Below are 26,087 nucleotides of genomic sequence, written 5' to 3' on the forward strand. Positions count from 1 at the left end.
CAAGGGCTAGGGAATGGGGGTTAAGTGACTTGCCCCAGGGTCACACAGATGGGAAGTGTCTGAGGCCAAGTTTGAAACCAGGTCCTCTCTACTGTGCTACCTAGCTGCTCCCTGACCTGCATTTCAGGAAAATCGCCTGGTGGCTGAATGGAGGCTGGATTGGATCAAGGAGAGATTTATGGAAGGAAGACTCAACAGAAGCTATTGCCATAGTCCAGTGTGAAGTGATGCGGACCTGAGCTAGAGTGGGGGCGGTGTCAGAGTATTCTAGACAAAAAGGAAGAATCAACAGGCCTTGGTAAGAGATCCCATGGGGGGGGGGGGGGCAGTGAGAGATGGTGGAGAATCCCAGGATGGCTCCTAGATTGTGAGTCCAAGGGACTGGGAAAATGGTGGTACCCTCTATAGCAATAGAGAAGACAGGAGTGGGAAGGGTTTAAGGAGAAAGATGATGAGTTTGGTTTCAGACATGTTGTGTTTAAGCTGTCTACAAGACATCAAGCACAAGATTTCCCAAGGGCAATTGGAGATGCCATGTTTTACTTTTCCTCCAATCAGGAAAAAGGCCAGAAGTAGTGAAGAGACCCAAGAGTCCTGGGAAAGGAAAGCTGCCGATGTCAGTGAGCCATGCATGGCAAGGAGGAATTGGTCCTCACCTGCATACAAAAACTTCCAGGGGTGTCTGGGGTGTTGGGGGTCATGATCAGGGAGCCATTCGGAACACCACTGTGTCTGTGAAAATGGGGGTTTCAAGCAGCTTCTGTGGGAACAGAAATGGCTTCCTGATTGCTCAGCTGGAGCTCAGGTTCCTAGTGCCAGGGCTTCTCCCCTCCAAAGCTCCCTGACTAGTAACTACATACCCAGGGGATTCTAGACTCTCTATCCAAACCTGGATAGCTGCATGTATAAGATACATGCACACGTGCACACACACATGTGTCCCCTAACCTATCTAGCCATTCTTAAACAAACCTCCTTTTGTCTGAGGCCAAGCAACCAGTTCCCAGGTTCTCCTTGGAAAACCACTTGGAATGGAAAAGCCATTAGTCATACCCTCCCACCAGCCTCTCCAGCCCTGGATTTCCCAAGAATGCCCTTCTCCTTGCCAGGCCTTACTTCATCTGTGTCCATCAGGGTGATGTTGAGAGAGACCTAGTCCCAAGAAATCAACATCAGGGAAGGTGAGGCCCTCCACATAGAAGGTGATCTCCTGCTCTCCAGGGGCCCGATTGACTTTGTATGACAATTTGTCCCGATCCCAATGACCCGTCTTGTAGTTGGAAAAGTGATGCCCACCTGGGAGAAAATCAGGGAGTGAGCAGGGAGGTGAATTATTTTGAAAAGTTACCTGGTCAAGATCTCAGCCACAGCAGGAGAATACACTTAACCAAATGGTTCTGGTCATAGCAGCAATGAAAACATGAGAAGGCTAATGCAGAGATTAAGTGGCCTAGCTACATGTTCTCATAGTAATTAGACTATGTACTCGAGAAAGGAAGGAACGAAGAAAGAGAAGAAAGAAAGAAAAGAGAAGAAAGAAAGAACAGAAAGAAAGAAAAGAAAGAAAGAAAGAAAGAAAGAAAGAAAGAAAGAAAGAAAAGAAAGAAAGAAAGAAAGAAAGAAAGAAAGAAAGGAAGGAAGGAAGGAAGGAAGGAAGGAAGGAAGGAAGGAAGGAAGGAAGGAAGGAAGGAAGAAAGGAAGGGAAGGGAAGGAAGGAAGGAAGAAGGAAGGAAGGAAGGAAGGAAGAGGAAGGAAGGAAGGAAGGAAGGAAGGAAGGAAGGAAGGAAGGAAGGAAGGAAGGAAGGAAGGAAGGAAAAGGAAGGAAGGAAGGAAGGAAGGAAGGAAGGAAGGAAGAACAAAAGGAAGGAAGAGAGAGAGAAAAAAGAGAAGGAGGGAGGGAGGGAAGAAGGAAGGAAGGAAGGAAGGAAAGGAAGACATTTGGAAGCAGAGAAAGGTGAGAAAAATGGTAGGGCTTCCATTCTGAATCATATCTACACACAAATAGACGCCCACATTGACCCAGGCAAGCAGGACTGTGACAGGTGACATCTTCCTCACCTTGGGCATGAAAATACACCCACTTTGTCTGCGTCATGAAGGGGACACATGCAGGACAAGTTTGTGGTTGTCGAAGACATCATCAGGACTCATTGGTCCAGAGCAGCATCTGAGACATATCCTCCAGGTCTGAGGAGACACAAAGCTTCAGAAGGAGTCTCCTGGGTCTGGCCCTTTCCCTCATGGCCCACAGGATCTCCCCTTCTATCCAAGGAACATGCCTACTCCTTTGTCTTGCCTGGATTGAGTGGGAGGTGGGCTCACAGCCCACCTCCCACTTACTTTATTTTCTTAAACCCTTACCCTCTGTCTTGGAATCAATACTAAGTACCTATTCCAAGGCACAAGAGAAGTAAGAGCTAAGCAATTGGGCCTGAGTAACTCACCCAGGGTCACATAGCTAGAAATTGTCTGAGATCAATGAACCCAAGGCCTCCTATCCCCAGTTTGGTGTTCTATCTACTAGACCAACTAGATGGGCCACCCCTACCCCCTGCTTCAACTTACCTTTCATTGAGTACAAGCGGCTATGAGAGTAGTCAATTCCTCCTGGGAGGGGAGTATCCCTGTCACAGTTCACCAAAAGGATTGCTCCATGGCCCTCTGGACCCCAGCGCCATGTTTTCTGCAGCCAAAGAAATTAAATTCTATTCAATGATCATTTGGTCCATGCCTATTAGATCCAAGAGGCATGGATAGAGTCCCAGATCTGGAGTCAGGAAGACCCAAGTTCAAATCTGACCGTAGACACTTCCTAGCTATGTGACCCTGGGTAAGTCATTTAACCCCATTTGCCTCAGTTTTCTCATCTGTAGAATGAACTGGAGAAGGAAATGGCAAATCACCTCAGTATTTCTGCCAAGAAAACCCCCAAATGGTGTGAGACATGACTGAATAACAACAATAAGTCATTACACTCAGCCCTGGGAATCAGAAGGCAAAAATTATCATGTCCCTGCCCTCAAGGAACTTAGGTTTTTCTGGAAATGGGTAAGAGAGTATAAGACACCATTACACAGGAGGAGAATAAAAGGTAAGGTGTGACCAGCACAAAGGAGACACAGAGATAAAGTGCTCTGGGGAAATATGAGGAGGAAAAAACTGCTTTGAACTTGGGGGGAGGGGGGAGGGATACCATTAGGGAAGGCTTCATGAAGGAGGCAGCATCAAAACTTAGATTTGAAGGAAGAGCCCAATTTTGAACGCCTGAGTTGAGGAAGGAGACTATTTCTTGCATTGTGATGACCCCATGCATAGGGGGAAAGTGGACAGTGGTCAAAACAACTCTTATATTTTGATCAGAAGGTGGAATGCAAGCTGGAGAAGTAGACAGGGGGCAGGCTGTGCCAGGCTAAGACGTTTTCTCACATTCTCAAAGTAATTGGGAGTGATTGATAGTATTTGAAGGGTTGTCTTAGGTCTTTTCTTTTCTTTTCTTTTCTTTTCCTTTCTTTTCTTTTCTTTTCTTTTCTTTTCTTTTCTTTTCTTTTCTTTTCTTTTCTTTTCTTTTCTTTTCTTTTCTTTTCTTTTCCTTTCCTTTCTTTCTTTTCTTTTCTTTTCTTTTCTTTTCTTTTCTTTTCTTTTCTTTTCTTTTCTTTTCTTTTCTTTTCTTTTCTTTTCTTTTCTTTTCTTTTCTTTTCTTTTCTTTCCTTTCCTTTCCTTTCCTTTCCTTTCCTTTCCATTCCTTTTCTTTTCTACCCTTATCTTCTAACTAACAAATATTCGTTCCAAGACAGAAGAGCAGTAAGGGTTAGGCAGTTGGAATTAAGTGACTTGACCACGGTCATACAACCATGTAGTGTGAACCTAGGACCACCCCCATAGCTCCTGACTCTCTATCCACTGATTCACTTAGCTGCCCCTTGATTATTTTCAAAACTTGTCCCAAATGGATTAGAGAAGGGGAAGAATGGAGGCAAAGAGGTCCAACGGAAGACTAGAGCAATCATCTAGGTGAGACATTCACTTTAGTGGCTAGATTAGTTAGAGTGGTGGCCATAGAAATGGAGAAGAAGGGTCAGAAGCGGGAGAGACTGAGAAGGTAACATCTCCCCAGTTGGCTCCAGTCCTCATTGGCAGCCACTTTGATCCTCCTCTTCCTGTGACTGTTTGCCCCTGGACCCACCCAGTTGAATGGGTGAGCTTGCTTCTCCTCCTGCTTGGAACCAGGTCACTGAATCACTTCCTGGAAAACTCTAAGCCACCACACAAGTTTCCCCTAGCCATACACCTTACCCCTCCCCTTTCTAGCTCTAGCTCTGCTAGGTGAATTATCTTCTCTCATTAGAATACAGGCTCCTTGGGGTAGCTGGGTGGCTCAGTGGATAGAGAGCCAAAGCTAGAGTCGGGAGGACCTGGGTTCAAATCTGCCCTCAGACACTTCCTAGCTGGATCATGGACAAGTCACTGAACCCCATTCCCTAGCCCTTGCCACTCTTCTATCTTGGAACCAATATTTAGCATCCATCCATTCTAAGACAGAAGGTAAGGGTTTTTTGCTTTTTTGTGTGTGTTTTTTTAATAGAATATAAGCTTCTTGAAGCCAGGGACTCTCTTAATCACCTATATATGCGTCCCAGATCATTGGGGATGTAGACTTTAAGCGCTCACCCTAATGCAAATATGAATAATATGGAAATGGGTCTTGATCAATGACACATGTTAAACCCAGTGGAATTGTGTGTCGGAAGGTGGGTTGGAGGAGGGGAGGAAAAGAACATGAATCATGTAACCATGGAAAAATATTATAAATTAATTAATTAAATAAAATGTTCAATTAAAAATAAAATAAAAACAAAAGGTTAAACATAAAGTCATCGATACAGAATAAGACTTATGGAATAAAATGAATAGAGCATAAACCTTGGAGGTATAAAGACTTGAGTTCAAATCCTGCCTCAGACATTTATTAGCTTGTGAACCTGGGCAATTTTCTCTGCCTCAGTTTCTTCATCTGTAAAATGGTAATAATAGCCCCTCTCTCCCAGGGTTATTTTGAGAGTCAAAGTGTATCACACATATAAAGTATTTTGCAAACCATAAAGCATTATATAAATGCTAGCCTAAAATATTTTTCAATTAACAATGATTTCTTTCCTCTCTCTCCTAGCACCTCCCTCTACACTGATAAGAAAAACAAACCACTCACTCTTGTCGAGCAAAAAAAATCTATATTTTGTTGTTGTTATTGTTCATTTGTTTTGATCCTATCTAACTCTTGGTGACTCCATTGGGGTTTCTTGGCAGAGATACTGGAATGGTTTGCCAGTGTCTTATTTACAGATAACGAAACTGAGGCTAACAGAGTAAAGTGACCTGGCCAAGGTCACACAGCTAATAAGTGTCTGAACTCCGATTTTATTTCAAGAAGATGAGTCTTCCTGAGTGAAGACCTGGCACTCTATGCCCTATGGCACCACCTAGCTGCCCAATTCCTGGATTGGTCAAATTTAAAAATTTATGTCTCGTTCTGAGTTCTATCACCTCTCTCACTAGTAGCATGTTTCATCAAATCTTCCCCATTCAATCATGGTTGACCATTGCATTAAGCAGTGTTCTTATGTCTTTTAAGTCATTATCAATAATAATGTTAATAATATTAATAACATAATAACTGAGTTAATAATTACTCATGAAAAGATTTATGTGTAATTATGAATTTTTTTCACTTACTTAATGAGAATTGTTGATTTATCCAATATGGAAGCTCGTAAGGGCAGGATAAATGGGGAAGGGCTCAAAGAAAGTCTTCCTTACTAGTTCAAGCAAGGGTCCATGGTGGTGACTACCTGCTTTTGAATATTAGATGTTCCTCTATTGGGTTTGCTTAAAGCAGGGGCAATTTAGAGGAATGAGAATAAGACTCTAGATTATAGAATTGTAAAATTAAGGAGTGGAAGAGTGGGGTGTCCATAATTGTACACAATATGCCAGAGGGAAGCTGATGTGGCCAGTTCCTAGTTCTGAACATGTACCGAGGCAGCCAGGTGGTACAGTGGATGGAACGACGGACCTGAAGTCAGGAAGACTTAAGTTCAAATCTAACCTTGGACATTCCAGGCTGTGTAACCCTTGACAAGTTACTTCACCTCTATATGCCTTAGTTTCTTCACCTATAAAATGGGGATAATAGCACCTACCTCCCAGAGGTTCTGTAAGGATCAAATGAGACCATAATTGTAAAGTACTTGGCCCAATGCCTGGTACATAATAAGTGCTTAAATGCTTCTTTCCTTCCTTCTATATCTTCCTCATCATATAGAATTAATTTCTTGAGCCCATGTAAGACTTTGCATTTATCCCTATTGAGTTTTGTTTTAATCCTTACCTTTGGTCTTAGAATCAATGTGTGTATTGGTTCTAAGACAGAAGAGCATTAAGGGATAGGCAATTGGGACTAAGTGACTTGCCGTAGCTAGGAATTGTCTGAAGCTAGATTTGAACCCAGGCCCTCCCATCTCCAGGCCTGGCCACCTAGCTGCCCCTATTGAACTCAATCTTACTAGATTCAACCCACAGTTCTATCTACCAAAACTTTTTTGTGTCCTGACACTGTCATTCAACATATTTCCAAATTTGTGTTATCTGCAAATTGGACGAGTCTACCATCTATGCCTTTGTCCAAGTTGCCATTAAAACTCTTAAATGGCAATAGGTGAAGCACACTCCCCCAGAGATCTGCTTCCAAGTTAATATAGACTCATTAGGGATTACTTTCTGGGTCTGTTCAATCAAACTATCATAGTGTCTGTTCCATTTCTCTCCATCTTGTCAACAAGAAGATTTTTCTTTCCCTCAGTTGCCCTCCTTCCCTAAACTCTATTTGTTTTTGTTATTTTTTAAAGTCTCAGAATGTGTGACGATCCCTCCCTCCCCGTAAAATGTAAGCTTCTTGAGGGAATAGACACTTCATCTCCATATCCAGCTTTTAACACAGCATCCAGCACAACGAAGGTGCTCAGTAAGTGCTGTTTTATTCATTGTTTCATTAAGAACAAAATGGGAGACTTGGTCAAGAACTTGGTTAAAATCTACATGATTCCCCGATCTATTAAAAATATACCCTTAATCTAGTGAAACGGGGGGAATTGGGGGTCTTAGCAGTATCCCCATTCTCATAGTAAATGAATAGGAGTCATAGTAGATGTCCAACTAGGCCACCGACCCAAGTTTATGTGAAACCTTGGGTAAATCTCCTCTTTCATTTCTCTCTTCTCCATTTTTACCGGAAGGGAAGAAATGGCAAAAGAAGGGAATGGAAGGCATTGGAAGGCAAGGCAAGGGCAAGGAGCAAATATTTATTAAGGCCCTACTATGTACCAGACACTGGGCTAAGCAGTTTACAAATAATTTCTCCTTTGATCTTGGGGAACAGATTTGAGAAGGGTGAGAATAATTAATCCCAGAAATTCCGGGGTCTCAGCCCCTGATAGACAGAGATTTACAGTCCCTTCTGAAACCTCCAAGAGTTTGCTAGTATTCTCCTGGGTTGAGGGAATGCCTGGAGAAGCTTACCTTGTCAGCTTTGCCCCTCTTCACTGTCCCAGTACGATCTGTGTCAACATTCAGAGAAACTTCTGAAAAATCATACAGCAAAGTGTCTGTTAGCCAATCATTGGGGAAACTGGCTCTAAGCAGGGGACCCTGACATGGCAGCCCTTCGCAGATATGTTTTCTGCTCTGCCTTGCCTCTCCTTGCCACTCCTACTATGGGCTGCCAGAGCAGGTCTCTCCCAGAAAGCAGTGAGAGGGGTCTGTGCCAGGGGAACCTGGCAGGACCCTGTCCTGTAAGTCCTCTTCCTTGGTGGCTGGGGCACGTACAAACGTCAAAGGCTTAAGGTGCTGAATACTTTGCCCCATAGCCAAACTTCCTAGTGGACTTGTGACCAGGACATATAGTCTATGTGGGAGCAGAATATCATCAGAGATTTGGTACCATTCAGCTGCATGACCTTGAACAAATAATTTCCTCTATAGGCCTTCATTTGATGAATGATCTCTAAGGTCTTCAATCTACTAAAGGTCCTTCTAACTTGGCCATTCTGCATTCTAAACTTCCTTCCTACTTGATCATTCTACAGTACAGTATATTCTAAGCTGGGTCATTTCCAGCTCTGATAATCTCCATTCTAAAGCCCTTCCCAGCTCTGACAGCCTATGTTCTAAGGCAAAGTACTTTCCACCTGTGACATTCTCTGTTCTAAGGTCTCTCCCAGCTCTGACATCCTCTGTTCTAAGGTCTCTCCCAGCTCTGACATTCTCTGTTCTAAGGACCCTCCCAGCTCTGACATTCTCTGTTCTAAGGTCCCTCCCAGCCTCTGACACTCTGTGCTCTAAGACTCCTCCTGGCTCTGACATTCTCAGTTCTATTCTGTGTTTTAAGACCTCTCCTAGCTCTGACATTTCATGTTCTAGGCTAAAATCCCTTCTAGTTCTGATATTTTATTTCCTCAATCCCATTCTGACTTTGGCATTCTGTATTCTAAGGGGTCTCTACCTGGAATATGTTATGAATCTATAACCTCTTAGGTCTTTAATTGTGTTTTACAACAAGAACTAACCATTCCTCCAGGAGACCTTCACCAAGAAGATCCCACTGATCATCCATGTAACACCTCAATGAGAGGTGGGAAGGGTCTAGAGAAGGCAGACTCTACTTGGAAGGGCAAGAAACTGAGGCTCAGACAGACTGACCAGTTGACTAAATATATAAATAACCCTGGATTACTTACCAATACCAGTGAGAGAGAGCAGGGCCTGACCAAGGGCATTGTTGTCATTCTTTCCATAGTAAGAAACCCGTACCTTTGAAAACACAAAGGGGCCAATCAGCCATAGCATCAGTGCCCCTAGAAAGCTCCAGCAGTCTTAGAGAAGTATAAGCAGAGAAACCTAGCTCTGATAGTCCTGCCTAGAGATATGAAAATCCAGGGATGACTTATTGGCCAAGACCCAAAAGTCATTGCTTAGATTCAAAGTGTAGTCACCCTAGGGTTGTGCAGCAAGAATCTGGAACCACTAAATCTTGTGGAAAGCATCATGAGGGACCCTTATCTTCCCCATCAGTAAAACAAGGAGACCAGACTAGACAATCTTGAAGACCCTTCCCAGTTCTCATATTCTGAGTTCTAAGGGCCCTCCTAGCTTTGACATTCTGTATTCCAAGATCCTTCCTACCTATGACATTCTGTGTTCTATGGGACCTCCTAAACTCTGACATTCTGGGTTCTAACAGCTCTCCCAACTCTGACATCCTATATTCTAAGGACACTCCTAGCTTTAACATTCTCTGTTCTAAGGTCCCTCCCAGCTCTGACATTTCATGTTCTAAGCTCTCTCCCAGCTCCGACACTCTCTGTTCTAAGGTCTCTCCCAGCTCTGACATTCTCTGTTCTAAGGTCTCTCCCAGCTCTGACATTCTCTGTTCTAAGGTCCCTCCCAGCTCTGACCTTCTCTGTTCTAAGATCCCTCCCAGCTCTGACATTCTCTGTTCTAAGATCTCTCCCAGCTCTGACCTTCTCTGTTCTAAGGTCTCTCCCAGCTCTGACATTCTCTGTTTTAAGGTCTCTCCCAGCTCTGACATTCTCTGTTCTAAGGTCTCTCCCAGCTCTGACATTCTCTGTTCTAAGGTCCCTCCCAGCTCTGACATTCTCTGTTCTAAGGTCTCTCCCTGCTCTGACATTCTCTGTTCTAAGCTCTCTCCCAGCTCTGACATTCTCTGTTCTAAGCTCTCTCCCTGCTCTGACCTTCTCTGTTCTAAGGTCTCTCCCAGCTCTGACATTCTCTGTTCTAAGGTCTCTCCCAGCTCTGACATTTTCTGTTCTAAGCTCTCTCCCAGCTCTGACATTCTCTGTTCTAAGGTCCCTCCCAGCTCTGACATTCTCTGTTCTAAGGTCTCTCCCTGCTCTGACATTCTCTGTTCTAAGGTCTCTCCCAGCTCTGACATTCTCTGTTCTAAGGTCCCTCCCAGCTCTGACATTCTCTGTTCTAAGGTCTCTCCCTGCTCTGACATTCTCTGTTCTAAGCTCTCTCCCAGCTCTGACATTCTCTGTTCTAAGGTCTCTCCCTGCTCTGACATTCTCTGTTCTAAGCTCTCTCCCAGCTCTGACATTCTCTGTTCTAAGGTCTCTCCCAGCTCTGACATTCTCTGTTCTAAGGTCTCTCCAAGTTCTGACCTTCTCTGTTCTAAGGTCTCTCCCAGCTCTGACCTTCTCTGTTCTAAGCTCTCTCCCAGCTCTGACATTCTCTGTTCTAAGGTCTCTCCCAGCTCTGATATTCTCTGTTCTAAGCTCTCTCCCTGCTCTGACATTCTCTGTTCTAAGGTCTCTCCCAGCTCTGACATTCTCTGTTCTAAGGTCTCTCCCAGCTCTGACATTCTCTGTTCTAAGGTCTCTCCAAGTTCTGACATTCTCTGTTCTAAGGTCTCTCCAAGTTCTGACCTTCTCTGTTCTAAGGTCTCTCCCAGCTCTGACCTTCTCTGTTCTAAGCTCTCTCCCAGCTCTGACATTCTCTGTTCTAAGGTCTCTCCCTGCTCTGACATTCTCTGTTTTAAGCGCTCTCCCAGCTCCGACAGTCTCTGTTCTAAGCTCTGACATTCTCTGTTCTTCTGTTCTAAGGTCTCTCCCAGCTCTGACATTCCCTGTTCTAAGCTCTCTCCCAGCTCTGACAGCTTATATCCTAAGGTCTTTTCCAACTCTGATAATCTACATTCTACCATCCTCCCAGATCTAAAAAGGAATGTTTTAAAGGTCCTCCCAGTTCAAATATTCTATTGCTCCCTGGATGACTCAGGAAAGAAAGAAGGGGAAATCGTGGGAGCAAATTGGCCCAACAGGAATGTGTGAAGAAGTGGAGGTCTAGGACAGGGCATATAAGAAAAGGTGTGTTTGTGTTTTGGTGTGACAGATTTGTGGAGGAGTGCTGACAGAGAGTGGGGGGTGTATGTAGATGACAGAAAGACGGTTCATACAGTGTGTTTTCATATTCGTGCACGCTTATACGCCAGTGTCTATGTGGGATTGTCTATGCAAGTGGATATGGGAGCATAGATATCTATGATTGAGTTTGGGGACATGTTATGGGGAGAGGGATTCATAGATGTGTGTGTCATTAACAAACATTTATTCAGTACTTACTATGGGCCAGACATTGTGCTGAGTGTTAGGGACACAAAGGAAAAAGCCAAAGCCATCCTTAGCCTCAAAAACCTTAAATTCTGGGGGCAGCTGGGCAGCCCAGTGAATTGAGAGCCAGGCCCAAGAGATGGAAGGTCCTGGGTTCAAATCTGGCCTCAGACATTTACCAGCTGTATGACCCTGGGCAAGTCACCTAACCCCCATTGCCTAGCTCTTCTGCCTTGGAACCTATACACAGACTGATTCTAAAAAAGAAGGGTGTGTGTGTGTGTGTGTATTAACCTTTTATTAAAATGCTGAGACTACAGATTGACCTTTTGTCAAAGGTTGCTTCGCTTTTCCAGAGAGGGAAAGGGCAAACACCTTGGTAAAACAATGAAGTTTCCATTCACAGTAATGTCTGTAAACAGCCTGCCTAGATGCTTGATGTAGTCAAATGCTGAACTCCCATTGGCTGTATCTTTTAGCAGCCTCTGGAGAGGAACAAATTGTACCCTGCGGGCCAAAGTAGAATTTGGAAAATGTGGTTAGTGTTATTTGCAACATAGCCTAAACAGTAGCTTATTTTTAAAAATTCTGGGTGTATAATGTGCCTGTCTCCCCCAACTTTTCAAGGATAATTCCTGAATGTCTCTGTAGAAACATGAAACAAAGAATAGCTTCAATTATAAAAAATAATATATATATATTTAAACCCTTAAATTCAAATGGGAGAAAAAACGGAAATAAATAGGAGCATAAGTTCATAGTGGGGAAATGAGAGTGGGAGAAATATGGAGAATGAAGTGGGGCCCTGGTGGGTATGCCAGTGTGGACACGTGCTTAGAACAGGCAGGGAGGTGGAAGAAGGGTGTAGAAGCTGGGCATTTTTGCTGTTGTCCGGTCGTGTCTGACTCTGTGATCCCATGGACCACAGCTGGCCATGAGGTTTTCTTGGCCAGAACACCTGAGTGGTTCGCCATTTTCTTCTCACCTTGGCATCGTCCATGTTCTTACTGGGGGCCTCCATGATTATGATTACTTCCACGTCAGCATCCAAAGGCCAGCGCTCATCTGCTGGGGGCTCGCTCACATTCTTGGGGTCGTACTCCAGGTAGGTCTGCACCGAGGCGCTTGCAGTGACCCTAAAAGTCACAGCCCCTGGAGGGACAGAACTGGACCAGAGAGAAGGAGAGAACAAGTTCAGGCATCTCATTCTAGCCAGGTCTTGCTTGGGGACCTCAGATTTCCCATCTCTAAAATGTTGTCATTACCAAAGCCAACGCCATGATGCCTTGCTCTGAAGGATAGATTCAATGGCACAGAATGACCATGTTGTCAAAGATTGTCTGCATATAGACACGCCCGGAGAGCTGGTGTCTGGACTGCACCTCAGCTCTGTGCTAACCCCACAACCCCAGTTGTGCCTCTCCCCCAAAGCCTTCTAACTGGTCTCCCTGCCTCCCCTCTCTCTCAGTTCCTATTTATTCTCCAGTCTCAACTTCCAAGGTAATTTTCCTAAATCAAAAACTTGGCATGTCTATCAACTCCCTTTCTCTTTTGACTTCAATGGCTCCCTATTGCTATCAGGTTCAAATGTTTTAAAAAATCCTTTGTTTGGCATTCAAGGCTTACCTTACTTGCCCCTTCCTACCTTTCACATATGTGAATGTACACATTCCTCCCCCTCGCACACCCTCTGCAGTCTACCAGCACAGGCTCACTTTTTAATCATGAGCCCCATCTTCCTTCTCCTGGCTGTCCTCCAAAACCAGGAATGCACTCCCTCCTGATCTGCTCGTGCTTTCTCTGGCAGACCTTAAGGCTCTGCTGATGTCACACCTTGGCAAAAAGCCTTCCTCTGCTCCAGCCTAGCCAGTGCCTTTCCGATTCCCTTCCGTTCACTCTGAATGAATCTGGTATAGACCAAGTTATTTACATATCTCTCCCCAGTGGAACGGAAGGTCCTCAAAGGCAAGAACATTTTTTGCTTTTCTCTGTATCTCCAGGACTTAGCACAGGGCCCAGCATCTAGTAAGTGCTTCATAAATGCTGGTTGGCCTGAAGGCTCCCAGTAAAACCAAACCTACTGCTTGATGGAGCAGGTCTATTCTGCAAGAACATAGATGACCCAATTTTAGAAGTTAAAGAGTAGAGACAACTCTCCCAGGTCTCTTCCTTGGTGGTTGTCTGGGACAAGTTATTCCTGAAAAGGAATAAACAATAAAATAAAGGGTAAACTAAAACACTTTTTTAAACCCTCACCTTCTGTCTTAGGATCAATACTAAGTATTGGTTCCAAGACAGAAGACTTGTGAGGGCTAGGAAATTAGAGTTAAGTGACTTGCCCAGGGTCACACAGCCAGGAAGCATCTGAAGTCATATTTGAACATGGGACCTCCTATCTCCAGGCCTGACTCTCCATCCACTGAGCGGTCCAACTGCCCTTTAAAACATTTTTTAACAAGCACTTATTTATTAAGCACTTGCTATGTACCAGGCACTTTGCTAAGTGCTTAATGAATAACCCTGGAAGTTAGCCACTGTTAGTATTCCCATTTTATAGATGAGTAAACTGAGGTAGAGATAGGTTAAGTAACACCCCCAGATTACACAGCCAGCAAATGACCATCTAATCTTTTCTTGAAACTTCCATTCCAATGGGGGAAGACATCATATAAATAACACCAGATACATGGATGGAAGGGAATCTGAAAGGCACTGGCTAGGCTGGAGCAGAGGAAGGCTCTTGTCAAGATGTGACGTCAGCAGAGTGTTGAAGTCAGCCAGAGAAAGCAAGAGGAGGTCAGGCAGGAGTGCATTTCTGGTTTGGGGGACAGCCAGGAGAAATACTGGATGGAGGAACCCTTCCAAGGGTAGCTAGATGACTCAGGGGATTGAGAGCCAGGCCTGGAGAGGCAAGGTCCTGGGTTCAAATCTGGCTTCAGACACTTCCTAGCTGTCACTTAACCCTCATTACCTAGCCCTTACAAGCTTTTCTGTCTTGGAACCAATACATAGCATTGTTTCTAAGATGGAAGAGAAGGGTTTAAAAAAAAAGAAGGAACGTTTCCCCTCCCAAGGCATACAGCCCATTCCATCTTGGATAATTATTAGGAAAATTTTCCAGACATCAGACTTAGATAATAGGTAGCATTTATATGGTACCTTAAGATTTGCAAAGCACTTTACATGGGTAATCTCATTTAGTCTTCATAATAATCTTTTGAGGTAGTTGCTATTATTATCCCCATTTTACAGATGAGGAAATTGAAATTGAGAGAATGATACATCTAGAGTCACCCAGTTAATGTGTCTGAGGCAGGATCTGAACTGAGGTCTTCCGCATTCTAGGCTTAAGGATCTATTCATTGTTTCCCCTGGTCTCTTTGCAACTTGTGCCCATTTTCTCTAGCTCTGACCCCTGGGACAGTCATAGGGTTTTGAACTGTGAGACATGTTAGCATATGGGGATCCATTGCTAAATATGGGTCAACAAGTCTAGCGATTGCCCAGAGCATTTCCCTACATCGGGCTACCCTCCTTGCATTTCTCTCCTTCACCCTTGCTAGAACACAAGACTGGTTGGCTCTTCAGGGGTGGGCACCTACCAGACGTGAACAGACACTCTTTTCCTTTATTCCTCCAGGGACCAAGAGAAACATCCCAAAGTTTCTAGTCCCTAGCCAAGGAGAAGCCATCAACAATCCATCAACAATCAACAAATAGTTGTTAGCAGGTGTTGAAGAGCCAATGACAAGGACAAAATGATTCCTATCATGTCAGGTAATGAATTTTTATTAAGCATCTACCGTTCTGGGCAGTCAATCAGCAAACATTTATTAAATGCTCATGGCATGCCAGGCACTGTGCTACATGCTGAGATATACAGGAAGGTGAAGACAGTCCCTGTTCTCAAGGAGCTCATGGTCTAATAGAGAAGATAAAGGAAACCACCATGCAACCGTGTACTTAGAAAATCAATAGCGTGTAAATGGAAGGTGATCTCAGAGAGGAGGGACTAGGGGTCAAAATGCCTGGAAGCACTTCCTGCAGAAGGTGAGATTTGAGCTCAGTCCTTTTTTTTTTTTAAACTCTTTATCTTCCATCTTAGAATCAATACTAAGTATGGGTTCCAAGGCAGGAGTGGTAAGGGTTAGGCAATGGGGGTCAAGTGACCTGCCCAGGGTCACACAGCTGGGAAGTGTCTGAGGTCAGATTTGAACCCAGGATCTCAGTTCACAAAGCCACCTAACTGCCTCTGAGTTCAGTCTTAATGGAAACCAGGAGGCAGAAAGAAAAGGGTTTGAAAGTGTCACAGACATGAGAAGACAGCCCAGGAAATGATGCAGAGAATAGAGATGAAGTATTGTATGCAAGAAAGACAGGGGCAGGGTGGGTAGCTAGGTAGCTAAATGGATTGAGAACCAAGCCTAGAGATGGGAAGTCCTGGATTCAAATATGATGCTTCCTAGCTGTGTGACTCTGGACAAGTCACTTAACCTCCATTGCTTAGCCCTTACCGCTCTTCTATCTTGGAACCAATACATAGTATTCATTCTAAAACAGAAGGTAAGGGTTTAAAAAAAAAGGAAAGAAAGACAGTGATGCATCTTGGAGTACATAGAGAGGAAGAAAGATAGGAAAGAAGTGAATTATAAAGTGTTTTAAAAGCCAAGCAGAAGATTTTTTTTTTCTCCTAGGAGTAACAGGGAGCTATTGTAGTTTACTGAGTACAGGAGTGACCTGCACTTCAGGAAGATGACTTTTATGCTTCTATATGGCTGGGGATACAAAGACAAAACTGAAAAGTCCAAGCCCTCAGGGAGCACTTTGAATTCTACTGATCATTTGTGACCTCAGGCCTGAGAAGCTCACAGCCCCCAGAGTTGCTTCATCCTAGGGCTGATTGGATAATCCATAATCCCAGATTTATAATTTAATCTATTAAAATAAATCTATTGTGAATCTACTTAAATCTATCACAATCTGTTAGATACAAACAGGCTAAGTCTTATCCTGGGCCAACATGGAACCAGCAGCATCCTGTCCTTAAATATCAGGGCCAAGAGGTACCCTAAGAAATCATCTCTTCCATCCCCTTCTCCCATGTGAGAAGATATAGTAGAAAGAATAATGTATTTGGAATCAGGGGAGCTTGTTTGGAATTCTGGCTCTCAATGGGTGAATGATCTTGGGCAGATCAGTTAACTTCAATGGGCCTCAGTTTCCCTTATCTGTAAAATGAGAAATCTGAACTACATGACTTCCAAGGCCCTTTTGTACTCTGAGTGAGGAGTTCTGAATCTGGGAAATCTATGGACCGATTTCTGGGAACCTGTGAACTCAGATGTGAAAAAATTTCATCTTTACTTCTGCTTACCTTTGGTTTCCTTGGTAATCCTGGGGATTTTATTTTATTCAAAGATATTTGATTTTCCCAATTACATGCAATAATAATTTTCAACATACATTTTCCCAAAATTATAAGATTCAAACCGTGTCCCTCTCTCGCTTCTCTCCCTCCCCTCAGAGAAGGTGAATGATTTGATCTGAGCCATACATGTATTATCATGCAAAATACGCTTGCATATTGGTCATTATCAAGAGCCTCTGTTTTCTCTTTTATGCATCTAAGAACATTTTTCTGAGGACTCCCTGGGCTTTACTAAACACTACTAAGACACCAGGAACCCCTGACCTAACACCTCAGAGATTGACAAAACTGAGCGCCGTGTCAAGTCAGAGGAATGAAGGATCAAGAAAGACTTCCCCCAGAAGTTGGTGAGAGAAGTAAATTCAACAAATAAGGAGAGGGAGGGGATATATTTCCAGCAGAGGAGATAGTGGTAACAATAGCAAAGAGAGGGTAGAATACAGGGTGTGTATGGTAAATAGTGGGTAGTCCAGTTTGACTGGCATATACAAGATAAGGCTGAAAGTGCTTCAGTGCCAACCTTAGACAAAAGATGATCACTTTCCAGTCACATCATCCAGCTGTCCTACTTATTGATGATCAGGGAGTTTGGCTAAAAATACATTCCCCTGGGACAGAATCAAGCCGAACATGCTGGGTTGTCGGTTGCTGACTTCCTGATGTTAAGGGTGCCAATGGTTGGCCCTTCAATGACCAATTACGGGTCAGAGAGGACTAGAAGAATCATTTAACAGGTCCCACTCCCCCTCCACCCCATGTTAGATCCCCTCCCTCAGGTGAAGAGAATGAAAGTTCTTTATCAAGGATGCCAATACAGGGAGTGGAGAAATGTTGAGGCCAATCATCTGGTTTCTAAAGTTTGGTGTCATCTAAGATTACACAACTATCAGAACTAGACCAGGTTGCCCTGTTGGCACTGCTCTTCCTTTCTAGTGCCATTTAAGGAAGTCCTGTTTTGTCCCTGATACCCAGCACTCATCTTCCCATGCCTAACATGGTTGGTCATCCTAAAGCATCACATCCATTCTGCTCTCAATCTAGCAAATTGCCCCCAAGAGACCTTCCTTTATTATGTTAGCACGGGCTTCTAAGACAGAGAAGAGAGAGAACCAATGCTCTTTCCTGATGGGCCCTCACTGAGAAACTGCTCCTTCCACTTAGGATATTTCCTCTCCTCCCAGTTCTCTCTATGGATGGGAGATCGCCAAGCCAACCACTCCAGCTTGTGGCCCAGAGTTCCCATCTCCATTTCTTGATGACCAGGTTCTCCTGGTCTATGAGGATGGGAATCAGGAAGTACCTAAAGAACCAAGAAGAGTGATCACTATGATTTGGTGACCTTCCTTTAGAAGCAATATGGGGACCTCTTTGCCTCTCAACGAGACTATATTGCAATAGCCTCTTCATTCCTATTTCTGTCTCTAGCCTCACCTTCTCCAATCCTTCTTCACTCAACTGTCTAGGAAATTGCAGCTAATGCATTTTTACGACCATACCACTCCTTTGCTCATACATTGAAGTCATAGAATCATAATGAATCAGTAGTTCCAAGACATTTCTGAGGGACTTATGAGAAAGAATACTATTCACATCCAGAGAAAGAACCGTGGGAGTAGAAACACAGAAGAAAAACAACTGCTTGATCACATGGTTGATGGGGATATGGCTGGGGATGTAGACTCTAAGCGATCACCCTAATGCAAATATTAATAATATGGAAATAGGTCTTGATCAATGACACACGTAAAACCCAGTGGAATCACTCGGCTATGGGAAGGGGGTGGGAGGAGGGGAGGGAAAGAATATGAATCATGGAACCATGGAAAAAATTTCTTAATTAATCAATTAAATAAAAAAATTTTAAATGGATCAGTAGTACATAAATTTAGAGCTAAGAGGGCTTTAAGGATTCACGTAATTCATTCTCTTCATTTTACAACTAAGGAAACTGAGACTCAGCAAAGCAATTTGCCCAAAGTCAGCCAGGTAGTCAGTGACAGTGATGGCATTACAACCTAGGTCCTCTGATTCCAAAAACCAGGATTATTTCCATGGGACTATTTGACTTTGAAGGAAACTTAGAAGTGATCTAGTCTACCACCACTACCCCTCCCTTTAGAGATGAGGAAACAGGTTTAGGAAGGTTGAACCACTTGAGAAGTTTCAAGGTAGTAGGGGGAATTCAGAGGGTAAGCAGAGCAATTTTGACTGAGGAGGGGACTCATGAGTTCAGTTAATACAGAGCTGATTATATATATATATATATCCTTTATAAATATATATAAGATTTGTATATATAAATATGTATTATATATATTTGTATATATAAAGGATATGTATATATACATATATACATACATATATATATACATATATATATATAAAGGATTTCTGACTACTCATCCAAAATTACATGTCAAGCCTTTAAGTTGGCAATCAAGGCCCCTTTGTGCTTCTAGGCTTATTTAAGACAACTTACACTTTACCCAAACAGGACTTCTTACTGTTGGCCCAAGCATTACTGGCTCACATTCTCCTGTCTTGCAATGCTCTCTCCATCACCTCTCTCTAGATCTGTCTCTACTCATCCATATGTTCCAATTAAGGAGTTTCCTCCCCTATAAATCCCTCTTTAATTCCCTCAGCCAGAATTTTTCTTTCTTCCACTGAATTCCCCAACAATTACGAAACCACTCAAATGGCGCCCAACACATCTGGCCTCAAGGAATTTACCTTACAAGACTAAAAGGTCTAAATTTGATGGAATGAAAAGAGGGCTAGGCTTGGAGTCTAGAGGCCTACATTCAGGTTTGTCTGTGCTATTACGGGCAGTGAAGCGGTGCAGTAGATAGAGCACCAGATCCGAAGTCCAAAAGATCTGAGTTCAAATTTGGCCTCAAACTACAGAAGTCATTTAATCCCTATTTGCCTCAGTTCTTCATCTGTAAAACAGGGACACACTGGAGAAAGAAATGGCAAACTACTCCAGTATCTTTGCCAAGAAAAGTCACAAAGACTCAGGCACAACTCAGTGACAACAACAACAACATGCCACAAAAAACTGTGAGACCCTTGCCCTCTCTAGTCCTCAGTTTTCTTATCTGTAAAATAAGATGGGGCAGTCAGGCATGACAGTACATAACTATGTGAGTCATTTACCTAGTGGGTCACTTGAGCTTCAATAAGGTGGTAGCCAATGGGGGCCACACTAAGTTTGGCCCCCCAATATGCAGACCCTCCAAGAATGGGGAGCTACCAGGTTACCTAAGGACAGATGGACTGACCCATGAAAACAAACACGTCAGAGCTTCCATGCCAATGAGCAGTAGCATCAAGCCTATGAACAATCACTATATTATCAGCCTGGGTGAGACTAAGAAACCTAGACTTAATTGTTTTTTAAAGTAAGGAATTTGACTCAATTATTTCTATTTCCATAATATATATTAGAACAAATAGAAGGACTTCTACCCAGAAATTCTGTGTTCTAAGGCCCCTCTCAGCTCTGACATTCTCTGTCTTAAGGGCTCTCCCACCTCTGAAATTCTGTGTTATAAGGGTCCTCTCATCTCTGACATTCTGGGTTCTAGGCTCCCTCCTAGGTCTTACATTATCTGTTCCAAGATTTCCCTCAAGCTCTGACATTCTTGGTTCTGGGCTTTCTTCCATTTTTGACATTCTTTGTTTTAAGGTGTCTCCCAACTCTATATCCTATATTCTAAGACTACTTCTAGTCCTGATGGTCTATGTTCTAAGACCCTTTTTATCTTTGGCATTCTGGGTTCTAGGTTCCCTCCCAATGCTGACATTCTATATTCTAATGTCTCTCCCAGCTCTGATAGCTTATGTTCTAAGGTCATTTCCATTTTGTATTCTATGATCCCTTTCATCTCTAACAATTTTAAGTTCTAGGCTTCCTCAAAGCTTTGACATCCTGCATTCTAAAGCCATTAACAACTCTAACATTCTGGGTTCTAAGGCCCCTTCTATCTTTGACACTCTAGGTTCTAGGCTCCCTCCCAGCTCTGACATTTTAGGATCAAATATCTTTTGCAGTCTGACATCTTGGGTGCTAAAGTCATTTCCAACTCTGATATTCTGTATTCTATGGTCCCTTCCACATCTGACATTCTGTGTTCTAGACTTCCTCCTAACCCTGATATCCTGAAGTCTAAGATCACTTCCAGCAAGAACTGTGGGGTCCAAGTTCACTAGCTGGACTCCACTGAATGTATTACGAAGTAAAAAATATTCATGACGTTTCATGCTGCTGAAAAACGTCCACTTGATTTGGAGTCAGAAAAGCTGGGTCACATACTAGTTCCATGACTTTGTTGCACCCCCATCCAGGCCTCAGTTTGTTTATCTCTAAGTTGAGGGAGTTGAACTAAGTGACTTTTAGGTTCCTCTTCAGATCTAATCTCATGACCTTAGGATGCTGTGTAGCCAGGCACATCCCCTGCAGAAGGTGTAGCCAAAAGAACAGGGAGGTGGCCCATGGAGCACACACCTGTCCAACCCTCATGGGTGGAGGCTGAGCAGAAGAAACTCAAGAAACCATTTCCAAATAAATCTCCCTTTTACCTGCTCCAAGGGGATGGAGAAGGGAAATCTGGAGTAGTGAATAATCCAAATCCTCCAAATAATATGAGGAAGAGGAAACAGCCCTAACACGTGTCACCTTCCATTCTGTTTTTAAAAAATGTCACTTTCAAACCACAAAGCTGCAGATGATTTCTCATCAGATAATAATATAAACAGTGGATCACCCAGCTAGGAAGTATCTGAGGCCAAATTTGAACCCAGGTCCTCCCGACTCCAGGCCTGGAGCTCTATCCACTGTGCAGTAGTGCTACTGCAAGTGTAAGAATTTCAAAGAACCAAAGAACCCAGATCTTGTGGGGGGGGGAGGGAGGGAGGGAGAGAGGAAGGGAGAAAGGGAGAAGGAGGGAAGGAGGGAGAAAGAGATACAGAGAGAGAGAAGAGGGAGAGGGAGAGAGAGGGAGGTAGGGAGAGAGAGAGAAAAAGGGAGGGAGGGAGAGAGAAAGAGAGAGAGTAGGGAGAGGGAGTGAGAGGGAGGGAGGAAAAGGGAGAGAGAGATAGAGAGACAGACAGAAGGAGGGAGATAGATAGATAAATCAACATAGATTAGATAGATAAATGGATGGATAGATAGATGGATGGACAGAGGGGAAGGAGGGAGGGAGATAGAGACAGAGAAAGAGAGAATGGGGGATAGAGAGAGAGGGAGAGAGAAAGAGAGTTAGAAAGAGGGAGAAAGGGAGGGAGGGAAAGGGGGAGAGCGGGGAGAGAGGAGGGAGAAAGGAGAGGGAGGGAGAGAGACAGATAGAGAAAGAGAATGGGTGAGAGAGGGGAGAGAGAGACAGACAGGCAGAAAGATGGAGAGACAGAGAGATTAGATAGATAAATGGATGGATAGACAGATGGATGGATGGGGGAAGAGGGAAGGGGAGGGAGAGGGATAGAGGGAAAGAGAGAGACAGAGAGAGGGGAAGGAAGAGAGGGAGAGGAAGAGAGAGAGAAATGGAGAAGAAAGAGACAGATTTGGATTAACTGATCTCTTATATATGATAGATATATCTTACATATATGATCCTCTAAAGAATAGTAATAATACTTACTAACATTTCCATGGAGAGGCAATGGATGGTAATGGGGAGAGAACTGGCCTCGGGATACAGAGAGCTGTGTTTTAGTCCTGCTTCTGGCACCTTCTGCCTATGTGACTGTGGGACACGACATATATACTCTCAGTGCCCTTGGCAACTGTCTGAAACTAAATCTTGGAGCACACAATTGAAATAAATAGAAATTGCTGACATGTTGGTCGATGGAGATGCCCCACTGGAAACTGGCTATACCAACAATTCTCAAAGTATGGTCTTGGGAATCCATTTCAGGAGAGTTGACAAGGTCAAAGCTGTTTTCTTATAAGACTAAGATTTTTACATGTCTAATATGGTGAATATCTATAGATAAAACTCACATATGCAAAAGATCTTTGTGAGGCGGTCCTCAATAGTTTTTTTTCTTTTTTTTTCTTGATTCAAACCCATTTCCCTGTTGTTGGTATCTGCATTAGAGTGTTCATTTAGAGTCTCTCCTTAGTCATGTCCCCTCAACCCCTGTAGTCAAGCAGTTGCTTTTCCTCGGGTGTTTTTACTCCCACAGTTTGTCCTCTGCTTGTGGATAGTGTTTTTCTCCTACATCCCTGCAGATTGTTCAGGATCACTGCATTGCCACTAATGGAGAAGTCCATTACGTTCGATTGTGCCACAGTGTATCAGTCTCTTGTACAATGTTTTCCTGGTTCTGCTCCTCTCGCTCTGCATCACTTCCTGGAGGTTGTTCCAGTCTCCATGGAATTCCTCCACTTTATTATTCCTTTGAGCACAATAGTATTCCATCACCAACATATACCACAATTTGTTCAGCCATTCCCCAATTGAAGGGCATCCCCTCATTTTCCAATTTTTGGCCACCACAAAGAGTGCAGCTATGAATATTCTTGTACAAGTCTTTTTCCTTATGATCTCTTTGGGGTACAAACCCAGCAGTGCTATGGCTGGATCAAAGGGCAGTCAGTCTTTTATTGCTCTTTGGGCATAGTTCCAAATTGCCCTCCAGAATGGTTGGATCAGTTCACAACTCCACCAGCAATGAATTAGTGTCCCTACTTTGCCACATCCCCTCCAGCATTCATTACTTTCCATAGCTGTTAGGTTAGCCAATCTGCTAGGTGTGAAGTGATACCTCAGAGTTGTTTTGATTTGCATCCTCAATAGTTTTTAAGGGTGCAAAAGGGTCCATAGTCTACAGAATCAGAGAATCATTCTCTACACCAATGAAATCCCAGGTCTATACTAGACCAAACTTTCATGTCCCAGAAACATTTTCAAGTATGCAACCTAATGTACCTGTAAAGTGGCACAAGATTTATTATTCCCATTTTACAGGTGAGAAAACTAAATCAGTTCAGAGAGGAAAGGAAACTTGCCCAATGCTCCCAGATAATTAGTGCTAACCATTTATCTCAACTCAGGTTTCTCTAGACTCTGAATGGACAGTGCTATACATTATGCCACATCAGCTAGGAAAAAAGTATTTTAGGTGTATATTTATATTGGTACATGTGAGTGTGTTTGTATATTGCATAATGTGTATATGTGTGTATTGTGTAAGTATATCTTTTATTTGTGTATACTGTGTGTGTACTTTTAAGTATGTGTATATTTGTGTGTGTGATTGTATGTATGTGTTTGAACAGACATTGCTCTCTGTCAAGGCTTGGTTCCACCAGTTGTGAACCTGTGTTTTCAATCCCAGACTGCACACACATCTGCTAAAATAAGCAGTCACCCACCTGCCAGAGAGCATGGCCAGAAGCCTGCCTAGGATCCCCCAAAAACTCATGGTTAAGAGACATGAGGAAATTTAAATAATCTGATTACAAGATATAGAACTAGAAAGGACCTTAGAACAGAGACTGTCAGAGGTAGGAGAGACCTTAGAACAAAGACTGTCAGAGCTGGGAGAGACCTTAGAACAGAGAATGTCAGAGCTGGGAGAGACCTTAGAACAGAGAATGTCATTAATGCACTGCAGGTGGAGTTGTAAATTGATCCAACCATTCTGGAAGGCAATTTGGAACTATGCCCAAAGGGCACTAAAAGACTGTCTGCCCCTTGATCCAGCCATAGCACTGCTGGGTTTGTACCCCAAAGAGATAATTAGGGAAAAGACATGTACAAGAATATTCATAGTTGCTCTCTTTGTGGTGGCAAAAAACTGAAAAATGAGGGGATGCCCTTTGATTGGGGAATGGCTGAACAAATGTGGTATATGTTGGTGATGGAATACTATTGTGCTCAAAGGAATAATAAAGTGGAGGGATTCCATGTGAACTGGAACAACCTCCAGGAAGTGATGCAGAGTGAAAAGAGCAGAACCAGGAGAACATTGTACACAGAGACTGATATACTGTGGCACAATAAAATATAATGGACTTCTCCATTAGTGGCAATGCAGTGACCCTGAACAACTTGGAGTAATCTACGAGAAAAACCATTATCCACATTCAGAGGAAAAACTGTGGGAGTAGAAACACAGAAGAAAAACAACTGCTTGATTCCATGAGTTGAGGGGGATATGATAGGGGATGTAGACTCTAAATGATCATCCTAGTGCAAACATCAAAAACATGGAAATAGGTTCTGATCAAGGAAACAAGTAATACCCAATGAAAGTGTGGGTCTGCTGAGGGAAAGGTGGGTGGAGGGAAGGGAGAGAAATAATGTGATTATTGTAACCAAGGAATAATGTTCTAAATTGACTAACTTAATTAATTCAAATGGAAAAAATAAAAAAGAATAGAGAATGTCAGAGCTGGGAGAGACCTTAGAACAGAGAATGTCAGAGCTGGGAGAGACCTTAGAACAGAGAATGTCAGAGCTGGGAGAGAGCTTAGAACACAGAATGTCAGAGCTGGGAGAGAGCTTAGAACAGAGACTGTCAGAACTGGGAGAGACCTTAGAACAGAGAATGTCAGAGCTGGGAGAGACCTTAGAACAGAGAATGTCAGAGCTGGGAGGGAGCTTAGAAAAGAGAATGTCAGAGCTGGGAGGAACCTTAGAGCACAGAATGTCAGAATTTGGAGGGTCTGAGTCAGACTCAGACTGAGTCAGAACTCAGAACATAGAATGTCATAACTGGAAACCTCCTTTTCCTTTACTAAGGAAGAAATAGCTCAGGTACATGATCCTGTAGGTAAGCTGGGCATTTGGGACTCCATCTCTAGTTCAGTTCACCGACTCTCTGGGCACATCCCTCTATTGCTCAGGCAGGTCTCCAGGGCACCAGGTGACCTGAAACAGAGGCTGCCAGGTCCCTCCACTCCAAGAAAGGAGCTAATTTTAAACTGAAAAAACTAGACGGGACAAAGGATATCCAGTTGGAAGGAGTCCCATTCTCTAATGGCAGTAGGACAGCCCACAGCATGAGAGGCAGCTCCTTGAGCTGACTTGGTCTGTTTACCTGGCACTTGGATTAGAAGTGATGAGGGGCAAGGAGACAAGGACCATCTGCTTGGTTACAGACAGTTCTCTAAGCTCCAAGGTTAGATTTGAAATCTCTCCATCCAGAGTCAAAGTTGTGGCTCTTTGTAATGCTACTGGTGACTGCTGGCCTTAGTTTAAGGCTAGAATCTCCTCTAATCATTGAAACTAGAGATTTTTAGCCTGGAGAGTTGCAGTGGGAAGAATTATGGGGAAGCTTAGCTGTAGTCTTCGAGCATCTTAAGGGCTATCATGTGAGGAAGGGTTAGATTTGTTCTCTTTGACCCCACAGGCAGAGTGTGGGGTGAATGTTCTAAAAAGTCCAAGCAGGAACAGCCAGGAATAAATTCTTAACCTTTAGAAACAGAGCTGGCCCAAAGTGGAACCGTCCACCTCCAATTGGAG

General features: G+C 43.4%; 1 protein-coding gene across 1 annotated transcript in view; it reads right to left on the bottom strand.

Moving 5' to 3' along the window:
* Positions 1 to 2,062: 2,062 nt before the first annotated feature.
* Positions 2,063 to 26,087, bottom strand: part of LOC100026075 (protein-arginine deiminase type-1) — a 39,651-nt gene continuing 15,626 nt past the window's right edge. The window contains exons 2-6 of the mRNA XM_056795701.1: positions 12,166 to 12,346; positions 8,790 to 8,862; positions 7,573 to 7,634; positions 2,566 to 2,683; positions 2,063 to 2,187 (exon numbers count right to left, since the gene is read on the bottom strand). Of these exons, the coding sequence (XP_056651679.1) occupies positions 2,141 to 2,187; positions 2,566 to 2,683; positions 7,573 to 7,634; positions 8,790 to 8,862; positions 12,166 to 12,346 (481 nt within the window). The 3' untranslated portion in view covers positions 2,063 to 2,140. The remainder of the gene's footprint in view (positions 2,188 to 2,565; positions 2,684 to 7,572; positions 7,635 to 8,789; positions 8,863 to 12,165; positions 12,347 to 26,087) is intronic.

The sequence above is a fragment of the Monodelphis domestica genome, chromosome 4 (assembly GCF_027887165.1).
Source record: "Monodelphis domestica isolate mMonDom1 chromosome 4, mMonDom1.pri, whole genome shotgun sequence".
Taxonomy (NCBI): Eukaryota; Metazoa; Chordata; class Mammalia; order Didelphimorphia; family Didelphidae; genus Monodelphis; species Monodelphis domestica.